General features: G+C 41.1%; 1 protein-coding gene across 1 annotated transcript; it reads left to right on the forward strand.

The window, feature by feature from the left end:
* Positions 1-814: 814 nt before the first annotated feature.
* Positions 815-11,107, forward strand: LOC115029093 (uncharacterized). The gene is made up of 4 exons (XM_029468416.2): positions 815-896; positions 6,383-6,509; positions 7,178-7,273; positions 8,594-11,107. Exons 1-4 carry the CDS (start codon positions 891-893, stop codon positions 9,985-9,987), a joined length of 1,623 nt encoding a protein of 540 aa, XP_029324276.2. The 5' UTR covers positions 815-890; the 3' UTR covers positions 9,988-11,107.
* The last annotated feature ends 247 nt before the right edge of the window (positions 11,108-11,354 follow it).

Here is an 11,354-nt window from a genome sequence, read left to right on the forward strand (position 1 = left end):
AAAGTATAAGCAAGGGACCAATGGACAGATGAAGGATCCACCGATGGATTCTGGAAAGTCTTCACATGTAAATGTGAGGGTAGTACTTATAACTTCGTTCAGAGATTTTTTTTTTAAGTCTATGTCTCTGACCTACCTCCTTCACTGTATGGATTCCAGTGCTCACAGGAAAGCATTTTTGTTTTTGTTTTGTTTTCCCAGCTGTGGAGTCTAATGCATGTATGCTCACAGGCTTGTCAGCACACATGGAAAAATGGAGTATATACAAGTTGGGCATTAAATTAAGTCTTCCTTCATTCTAGGTACACAGTCTACCCCCTTTGTAGTTTTATACTTTGTATTTTGAGACAAGGTCTTTGTAAATTGCCTAGAACGCTTTGGATTTGTAATCCTTTCATTTTAAACTGGGTGAAAGGCTGTAACACTGAAGTTGATGTCAAAAAGCATCTCTAAGTATTACTCACTCCACTTTAGCCTCTTGATTCCTTATTTTAAAGTACAATTAAGTGATTGTGAACTTTCGGTGCAGGTTCCAATTTTATAATTAGTAGGCGAGTTTTTAAACTACAGTTTGACCAGATACAATTAATAAACCCTCCTATCAGAAGCCTCAACGGATGTTCTAGCACGTCCGTTTTACAACTGGAACTTTTGAAGCAGCCTGACTGTGGGTGTGCTCTTGTCCCAGTGCTGACACCTCTCCTTTCTTTCCACCCTCCTCCGCTGTCAGTAGGGAGAACACAGAACTCTGGGAAATGTAGTCGCGCCCTCTGTGACGTCACAAGCAGCCGCTCTGCGAACCGCACTTCCGCATCCCGTCTGCAGACGTTTGTCTTCCCCTAAGTTAGCGGTGCTGTGTCCTGCTCCTCGCTCTCGATCGGATCTCTGACATGGAGGTTGGTCAAGGGAGCAGTGCAGCCTGAGGGAATGTGCAGGGGAGTGGTCCAGCTTGGAGGGAGCGGAGCCGAGGTGGACCAGAGGCAGGGAGAAGCCGAGTTGGTGATGCTGTGCTGCTGACCTGAGCTGGGCCACTGAGCCTGGATGCAAATCTGGGTGGGGAGAGCAGTATGAGGGTGGCGCTGTGAGTGAAAGCTTTGTTAGGACGCGGCTGTATAAGCTTCTGGGGTGGGAGAGCTGGCTCTGTAGCACAGAAATGTGGAATGGTGGAAGGTTCAGTATTGCCCTCCGCAGGGTGAGCCGGCCCTCTGCTTGCGCCAGAGGTGTTAATAGGAGCCCAAATTCCTGCTTGCCTCAGGAAGCCTGTTGGCTGTGATCACTTGGCCACTTGGCTGTGGTCAGATTTCTCAGGACTTCTAGATCGAGTGGAGATCTGGCACCTCCTATTTATGGCCGGCCTAATACTCTTGGTTTGAGTTAATAGATGCTCCTAGTTTCCAGGGACAGAGTTCTGCTAAGGAGGTTGGTGTATAGGATGTTAGTACCATTCTCTTTGGAATAAATTATTAGATTTTTTTGGTGTGTTGTTTTGAATGAGAATATTTCATGGCCACCTCCGTGATCTATATCTTCAGACTTAACACTTACATGTAGAGACAGTCTAATGTTCTAAAGGAGAAGGCTTATTCAAGATATTATTGATCTACATTGTAGAGTGAAATACTAGAAAACACCGTATCCACTTATGTCAGAGATTGTGTAATGTCAGAAGCTTGGACTCCTTTTCTGAAGCAAATGAGGGGTTAATGGGAGCAGAGAGATGGCCTGGAGATTGTTAGTGACTTCAGGGAAAGGACTTGAGTGTCCCTAGGGAGGAGAAGTGACCTTGAATACCTAACAGTGTTTACATTGCTCTTCAATTGTGGTCTTCTCTTCTATCTCTGGACACGCTGCACATCTAAACCTCCCTTAACAACTACTCTATCACTGTCCCTGACTGTGGCACCCAGGTTCCCTGTTGCTCCCTGAACAGTCTTCTGGAAACATTTGCCAGTTTATTTACTTATAAACATTTATACAGCATCAGAAAGATTGAAAGGTGAATTTGAAGAGCTTTTGCTCAGTTAGGGTCCCTTGATTTGTACATAATAGACTCCTTGGCCTGTCTCTTGTATAGTTTTGTAGTTCACAACACTTTAAGTCAAATCAAGTGTTTGTGTGGCATTAAAGCCTATTATTCTAATAAGGAACATGGGCTTTAAAACATCTTCAGTATGAATATTTCTGTGGACTATGTAACTGTTATGTAAAATACAGAGACTTCTTAGTTAATGTCACTGGCCTACAGGACAAGAACAGCATTGTGTTTTCCATTATCTAAAGTGGGGAGAGTACACTACCTTGTGTACCAAAAGTGGTTTCCTAAGAAGTAGGCATGGAGCAGAGGCATGCTGTCCTGTAACTTACAAACCCTTCCGGTATATATACTTTAAACACACCTGTGATTGAAAGAAACCAAAACAAAACAAAACTGAAGCCTATTCTTGGAGCATCCTTGTTATCTCTGCATTGTGAAGTGAAGGCGGGGATTAGGACTTCAAGGTCATCTTCCATATTATAGATTACTCAAGATGAACTTAAGCTAAGTACGATTCTGTGTAAAAATATTAAAGATTTTAAAAAACAGTTCATGGATACACTAATACTTCTAATGGCTTCTGTCACTTGGCTTAGTACCGGCCTGATAGAATTCCGTCTAACTGACATGGCTCACATTTAAAACATATACTTGAGAAGGTTTATTGACTGTATTTGATGCATACTTTAAAAATCTCCTGCTCTGGGCTGGTGAGATGGCTCAGTGGGTAAGAGCACCCAACTGCTCTTCCGAAGGTCTGGAGTTAAAATCCCAGCAACCAAATCCCAGCAACCGGGCTGGTGAGATGGCTCAGTGGGTAAGAGCACCCGACTGCTCTTCCGAAGGTCCAGAGTTCAAATCCCAGCAACCACATGGTGGCTCACAACCATCCGTAACGAGATCTGGCACCCTCTTCTGGAGTGTCTGAAGACAGCTACAGTGTACTTACATATAATAAATAAATAAATCTTTAAAAAAAAAAAAAAAAAAGAAAGAAAGAAAGAAAGAAATGCTTTAAAAAAAAAAAAATCCCAGCAACCACATGGTGGCTCACAACCATCCATAACGAGATCTGACTCCCTCTTCTGGAGTGTCTGAGGACAGCTACAGTGTACTTACATATAATAAATAAAAAACAGTTAATATATACTTAAAAAAAAATCTCCCGCTCACATGCTTCTGTTAAAGGCATTAAATTTTGGTGATCAGATAGATAGTTGTCTGCATTACTCTGTGTGTGGGGACTTTACTCTTCATCTTGCTTGAAGATTCCTCTACATTTGCAGGGAATGTTTATTTTCTCTGATTGTTCATTTGTATTAGTTTCTGTCGGGACCTCTTTATGTGTCTTCTGGTTTTCCTGTAATTCTTCCCATTTGTGCTTCTTAAACATTCAGTCTGGGACTTGAGTCATTCATTCCCCATTTCCCTCTTTAATCCTTGACTGGTGCAGCCTCCATGATATACCCTTCCCTCTTAGTCCTCACTCCACAGGTTCAGCTATGTGAGGGATGCTTCTTTACCTTTAGCCTGAACGGAATTCCAGTCCCACACATGGATAATGGCAACCGCATCCTCCACTGCCCTTCCCAGGGGTGCCATCCAGCCATGAAACCAAACTGCTAAATTGAGACTTTTCCTCCTCGTTGGGGAGGAGTCTAATATTTCATGGTGTCCATTCCTGACCCCTTTCTTTTTATTTTATTTTATTTTTTCTGAGTGACCATCTGAGGGAAGGAATTAATGGGTTTTTGGTTTGGTTTGGTTTGGTTTTGGGGTTGTTTTCTCATGTAGTAACCTTGTATTAGGCATGTCATTCTTGAAAAATGCTGAAGGGAAGTTGTGCTGAGTGATGACATTCATTCCCTGGTGGTCATTCTGATATATGTCAGAAGCCATGGAGAGAAGCCATAGAAAAAGAAATTTGAGTCTTGAGACAGATATAAATAGGAGGTAAAAATATATTCAAGGAATAAGAATGAGAAGTACAGGTTTTCATCATTGTCTCCATTTCTGTTGTAAATATTTCTGTCAATGAGCCCTTCCATAGTTGTATTCAAATGCAGTTGAGACATTATGTGTGTCTAGAAGACTCTTTCTTTTTTTTTTTTTGGTTTTTCGATAGAAGACTCTTTCAAAGACTATATTTAACTGTTCTCTTTTAGGTACATAAAATTTTTGTATGAAGATTTATGTACATAAAAATCATGGGTAAGAGTTTGAGTCCCAACTGTACTTAATATTTCATTAGTAGCATGCATTAACAGTGTACTGAATATTTTAAACATATATAAATATACTTAGACATCTGTCATATAGAATGAGGCATCTGACATTGATATTAGAAGTAATAGTCCAAATAAATTTACAGTCTTTGTTTCTCATGGAAATCTGACACATGGTCTGTCGTATCCTTTTCAGGATTCTAGTTCCATACTCAGAGTCGTAGTATTCCAAAATATGTTGACTAAAACCAAAAATGGTTGCTGTGTGACACACTTAATGTGGGTCAGTGTCAGTTGGAAGAGAAGCCTGAGGAGACACTGGTGAATGTATGCTCTAGTGAAGTTAGACAGGAGGAGGAAGCTAGTGGAACGGTGACCCAGAATGGTGGCTGTAGGTGACCCTAATGGAGTGTATTCCAGGTGCTGGAAAACATGATTTCGGACAGTGTAAGCTGTGGTGCAGGGTGGAGGGTGGGAAGATGTCTGACCAGATAGATGAGCATATGAAACTAGTATGAAGACTGCAAAGTATACCTGTAACAATAATTACAAAATAATCTATTAAAAAGTACACTTCTCAGCCGGGCGTGGTGGCGCACGCCTTTAATCCCAGCACTCGGGAGGCAGAGGCAGGCGGATTTCTGAGTTCGAGGCCAGCCTGGTCTACAAAGTGAGTTCCAGGACAGCCGAGGCTACACAGAGAAAACCTGCCTCGAAAAACCAAAAAAAAAAAAAAGTACACTTCTCATATTTTTGATATTTAATTATAGAAAAGAAAATTATTATCATTGATGTCATAGATCATTTTAAGAATTGAATGTGATAAGAAGAAAAATAACACTAAAGCATAGAAAATGTTGAAATAAGGGAAAATAGCAAGTCGCATCACAAATTCTAATTCTTGAACACAGGTTACCAAGGAACAGGTATCATGAGCTCAGAGCCTGCTGTAGTATTGTAGCAAATGCGCAGATAGCTTCCTACAAAGGAAAACATACGGAAGAAGGAAAAGGGAGGTGTGTTGTAAAAAACTTTAATCCCAATCTGGGGTTTTTCTACCCCACCTTTGACTATTTAGTTCTAGAATAAAAGACATACACAACCTTTATATTTATAATAACCTTAATCAGCACAAGAGCTGGGCAGGTATCTATCCTCTATGCTAATTTGTCTATTTCCCAGCCAATAATCCTATAATATAATTTGCTATGTTTTATCTGGGCTGCTCACAACTTCAGTTAGCCAAACCATGTGGCCATTATTTTAAGATTCTTACCCCATGATGCCTTCTCTATTCACCTTCTTCTCTCTGCCCTCATGGTTCTCCTCCCCAAGCCCAGGAACTCTAAACCATCTAGAGACTGCCATATCCGGGGATCCATCCCATAATCAGCTTCCAAACGCTGACACCATTGCATACACTAGCAAGATTTTGCTGAAAGGACCCAGATATAGCTGTCTCTTGTGAGACTATGCCGGGGCCTAACAAACACAGAAGTGGATGCTCACAGTCAGCTGTTGGATGGATCATAGGGCCCCCAATGGAGGAGCTAGAGAAAGTACCCAAGGAGCTAAAGGGATCTGCAACCCTATAGGTGGAACATTATGAACTAACCAGTACCCCCCCAGAGCTCTTGACTCTAGCTGCATATGTATCAAAAGATGGCCTAGTCGGCCATCACTGGAAAGAGAGGCCCATTGGACTTGCAAACTTTATATGCCCCAGTACAGGGGAACACCAGGGCCAAAAAGTGGGAGTGGGTAGGTAGGGGAGTGCGGGGGAGGGTATGGGGGACTTTTGGGATAGCATTGGAAATGTAAATGAGGAAAATACCTAATAAAAAATATTTTTAAAAAATCCTCCCCCCCCCCCAAAAAAAAAAAGTCAAATAGGAGTGATAGTAGGATCTCTCCATTCTCTTTTCATGGAGATGGGTCAGGGATGAGATCATGGACCATATCAGAAATATCTTAGGGATGCTACTCACCTGTGGCGGAAGTAGTCTAGCTCTCCTCTTATCCTGTACAAAACTTGGAATTGTGTTCACAACACGTGATCCTGCAGTTTATGTTGTTATATTATGACTTTAATTGATATGTATTTCATTTATTTTTCTTTTAGGAAATGCTGTCATTCAGGGATGTGGCCATTGATTTCTCTGCAGAGGAGTGGGAATGCCTGGAGCCTGCTCAGTGGAATCTGTACAGGGATGTGATGTTGGAGAATTACAGCAACCTTGTGTTCCTAGGTAAGGTTCACGTCCATAAATGAATTTGTATTTCACCACCAACATGTAACTGTCCCCATTTGTGGAACATTCCATGGGGCTTTGTGCCATGCAGCAGTGACTTATGTACCTGCTTTTGCTGATATTCTAATAAATATTTTATTGTATTTCTTCTTTTAATATGGGTGTTTGGTTTGTTTTTTGGAATATGCATCCATCATTCTGGTTGTAATTCTATAAACCCAGTAGCCTGAGATATGGGGCACACATGTTAAAGTAATGTTTCACCTTCAGCTTTTGTGGGTTTTTTGTTTGTTTGTTTGTTTGTTTGTTTATGTTTGTTTTTGTTTTTTTCGAGACAGGTTTTCTCTGTATAGCCCTGGCTGTCCTGGAACTCACTTTGTAGACCAGGCTGGCCTCGAACTCAGAAATCCGCCTACCTCGGCCTCCTGAGTGCTGGGATTAATGGCGTGCGCCACCACACCCGGCTAGCTTTTGTGTTTACTGTGTAAGCTAAGGATCTTCAGATTAGAGATTCCACCTACATATTCCACATGTGCTTCTCAGGAAACATTTAATGAAGTAATTTTCTACAGTTCTTCACCTTCTCTCAGAAGATTAATAGTGGAGTAGGATGTTAATTCCCAGGAGAACACACAGACATTGTTGTTTCCTTTTCCCACAAACAGGTCTTGCATCCTGTAAGCCATACCTGGTCACATTTCTGGAGCAAAGACAAGAGCCTTCAGTTGTGAAGAGACCAGCAGCTGCCACCGTGCATCCAGGTGTGTAGGAATTGCGGGGTTAGAGGGCAGAGTGGGAGATTAGAGATCCAACAGAAAGCCGGGCTTTCTCCCTTGAGCTAGATCCCACTTTGGGCCTGTCACTGGACCTTCTTTTCCTCCTGCTGCTCTCCATTTCCATCCCTGCTGTTCTTTGAAACAGGAACAAAGATGGGTCAGAGTTTTGACTGTGGGAAAGATTTTTTTTTTTTTTACAGAAATGTATGAGCTTTAGTTCTGAACATCAGGACTGTATGTCCTTTATGAGCAAATGTGAGTCTCATACGTTCGTGTCTTACATATCTTGTTATTCAATTGTTTATCTCATGAATGAGTATTCTTATAAATAGGCTAACTTTATGATACACTCATCGACAGAAATGTTGCTTTAGAAAAACTCTCTTTTATACATGAACTTGAAAGTTTCTCATAAGTCTGTATTTTCCAGGAGTCTATTTCCTTGTTATGAAAATGTAATATAAAATACTGTCTTCAACTCTTGAAACGAGTTATGAAGCAAATATTTTCAAACCTCCAAAACTGAAACTCTATTCTTAATATAAATCTATGTATCTCTACATCCATTTAATTTAAGGCAAATAAAATTAACTTCCAGATATCCAGGTTTGGCTCCTGAATAAGGATGTCTCTCGCTGGATCTTGTATTTGATTACTTGGTTTCCAGTTGGTGGTCGCCCTTGCTGCAGGCAGCACACAACTGGGGTCAGGCTTTCAGAGTTCAAATCCTGCCTGTACTGTTTGTTTGATTCTCTGCTTCATGGTTTGCATTCACAAAACGAGCCTCAGCTTCTGCTGTAGCCATCATTTCTGCTCTTAGCTTTCATTCGGTTCTCCATGATGGATTCAGAATGTTTTGGAACCATAAGCCTAACTTAAGTCTTTCTTCTGTAAATTGCTTTAGTCATGATATTTTACCACAGCAATAGAAAAGTACCCAATTTAGATATATTTTACTTTTTATCTATGTCTGATGATCAGACAGTTTGTCTAGTGGGCTTATTTCTGTTAGCATAAGAGTTTCTGTTATTTTTGATGGTATTATTGATCCCTTAGCCATTTAACTTTGGATATAGCTTCAGTGTTTCTATAGTCTACTTTTGTCTTCACCTTTCAGTAGAAGTTTATGTTATTTTTATCTACAGTATTTTCTTAGTTTCACTACAGTTAGTATAGGTATGGAAATATATTGTAGTTTCCCATTTGTCTATAAAAATATGAGTAACTCCTCATATTAAAGATAAGCATTGTAAACATAAAGAATGTTGCTTGGATCTCATTCATATCTCAGCTTTTCCTCACCAGGGGGAAAGCCCTATAAATGCCAAGAATTTGACAAGACCTTTGATTGGAACTCACTCCTTCTTCAGCGCCAGAGAGTTCATCCTGTGGAGAAACCCTACAAATGTGAAGAATGTGGGAAAGTCTTTAGTGCTCACTCGGCACTTTCTATTCACCAGCGAATCCACACAGGAGAGAAACCCTATAAGTGTGAAGAGTGTGGCAAGGCCTTCAGTACTCGCTCAGCACTTTATATACACAAGAAAATCCACTCTGGAGACAAACCCTACAAGTGTGAGGAGTGTGCCAAAGCCTTTTATTTCCCTTCATTGCTTAAGCAACATCAAAGAACTCACTCTGCAGAGAATCTCTGCAAGTGTGAGGAGTGTGGCAAAGCCTTTTATTTGCCTTCATTCCTTAAGCAACATCAAAGAATTCATTCTGCAGAGAATCCTTACAGGTGTGAAGAATGTGGGAAAGCCTTTTCCTATCCCTCAACCCTAAAGCAGCATCAAAGAATTCATTCTGGAGAGAAACCATACCGTTGTGAAGAATGTGGCAAAGCCTTCCGTAGGTCAACATACTTTCACCAACACCAAAGAATTCATACTGGAGAGAAACCCTACCAGTGTGAAGAGTGTGGGAAAACATTCTACTACCGTTCAAACCTGAAGGGACATCAGATTATTCATTCTGGAGTGAAACCCTACAAGTGTGAAGTGTGTGGGAGCATGTTTAGAACTAGCTCAGACCTTTCTAAGCACCAGAGGATCCATGCGGAAGTGAAGCTGTACAGTTGTGAGGAGTGTGGGAAAGCCTTTTCTACTCATTCGTACCTCATTCGGCACAAATTGGGCCACTCTAGAGAGAAACCATACAAATGCGAAGAGTGTGGCAAAACATTTTGTTATCCTTCAATCCTTAAGGAACATCAACGAATTCATTCTGGAGTGAAACCTTACAGTTGTGAAATATGTGGCAGCATGTTTAGAACTCGCTCCGAACTTTCTAAGCACCAGAGAATCCATGCTGAAGTGAAGCTCTACAACTGTGAGGAGTGCGGGAAAGCCTTTTCTACTCACTCCTACCTTATGAGGCATAGACTTGGTCACTCTGGAGAGAAGCCCTACAAATGTGAAGAGTGTGGGAAATCCTATAGCTACCCTTCACTCCTTAAGGAACATCAAAGAATTCACTCTCAGAATCCCTACAAGTGTGACGTGTGTGGGAAGGTTTTTTGTACTCGCTCAGGACGTTCTAAACACCAGAGAATTCACACCGGAGAGAAACCTTACAAGTGTGAAGACTGTGGGAAGGGATTCTCGACTCACTCATACCTTACTCTGCACAAATTACTTCATACCGGAGAGAAACCTTTCAAATGGGAAGAATGTGGTGAGGTTTTCTATACCTGCTGAAGACTTACTAAACATCAGGAAATTCACATTGGCGAAAACCCCACAAAGGTAAAGAATGTGTCAAAACTCTTTACTGTACTTCAGACTTTAAATAATACCATAAAAATTCATACTGAAGAGAAACCATACTTTAATTGTTAGGGCTTCATTAGATACAAGGTACTTCCTACTGTAGAGAAACTTTACAGCTGTGAAGAATGTGGACAAATGTTTTACCGTATTTCACAACTTTAACAGCCAGCAAGAGGGCTCATTCTCAAAAGAATCCCTTCAAGTGTGAAGTATGGGACAAGGTATTATGTGCTACCTTGAGCTTTCTGTCTACCAGAATATTTATCATGGAGAGAAACTCGGCAAGTATGAAAAATTTGGAAAGTCCTTTTTAACCCATTCGTCCCTGATTCTGATCAGACTTGGCAAAGTTTGGGGCGGGCGTTGTGTCTTTGTTTTAGGCTAATTGTGCTCAGACATGTTGATTGTGGGAGGAACCAACCCGCCTCTGTTGAGCAAGGATCCTGGATTGTATAAAAGGAGGAAGGGAACTGAGAAGAAGCGTTCCTCTCTTCCTCCGCCCTCTGACTGTCGAGGCAATAGGAACTGCTGCTTCAGCTCCCGCTGCCCTGAATGTCTCACGACGTTCACAGGGTCGCGATTCAAACGAGAAATGTTAACCGTATAGTCTTAAGCATTTGAACATTTGTGCCCCGAGTTGTTGGCTCTGTTTGGAGAGATTTAGAAGTAGGTCGCTAGAGGTGAACTTTGTGAATAAAGAGCTCCCTCTACATCCAGTTCTCTCACTCTGCTTCCTGAGTACCGTTGAGGATGTGAACTCTCAGCTTCCGGCTTCGGCCACCATGCAGCTTGTTACCATGCCCGCCCTCTGTCGTGAACTTCGATCCCTTCTGTACCACAAACTGAAGTAAAGTCATTCCTCCATAAGTTGCCTGGTCATGGTGTTTAATCACAAGAGAAAAAAAACTAGTAAAAGCATTGCCCTTGTACCAGGAACAGTACTAAACTGTTTCTACTACATTGCGTGTGTAAGGATAGTTTATCATAGCAAGAGGGAAAGTAAGGCTGCAAGCCAAAGAAAAGTAAAAGTTTGTTATTTAATGGTGTACACTGTGACCTTTTGTTCCTATTTCTTGTATTGTCCATCCTTCCTTTTGTCCATCTTAACATGTTCTTTTCCAAAACTACTTCCTTTTTTTACACATACAGACACACACGCACACTCACAAACATCACAAATATAGTAATTTAATTACTGTGGTATTCTTTTTCTGCAAAATTTTGAGACCATATGTGCTATATTCATGTTGGTGCAAATGTAATGTTAGTGTTTATAACACCTTTGCTTTTTGTTT

This window comes from Mus caroli, unplaced genomic scaffold (genome assembly GCF_978045245.1).
Source record: "Mus caroli unplaced genomic scaffold, Mus_caroli_1 scaffold_15, whole genome shotgun sequence".
NCBI classification, from domain to species: Eukaryota; Metazoa; Chordata; class Mammalia; order Rodentia; family Muridae; genus Mus; species Mus caroli.

Bases quoted from the DNA above. Each gene is read 5' to 3' on its own strand.
- LOC115029093 (XM_029468416.2), top strand. The intron at 6,510-7,177 runs GTAAGGTTCACG...TCCCACAAACAG, and splicing joins CAGCAACCTTGTGTTCCTAG to GTCTTGCATCCTGTAAGCCA. The intron at 7,274-8,593 runs GTGTGTAGGAAT...TTTCCTCACCAG, and splicing joins AGCTGCCACCGTGCATCCAG to GGGGAAAGCCCTATAAATGC.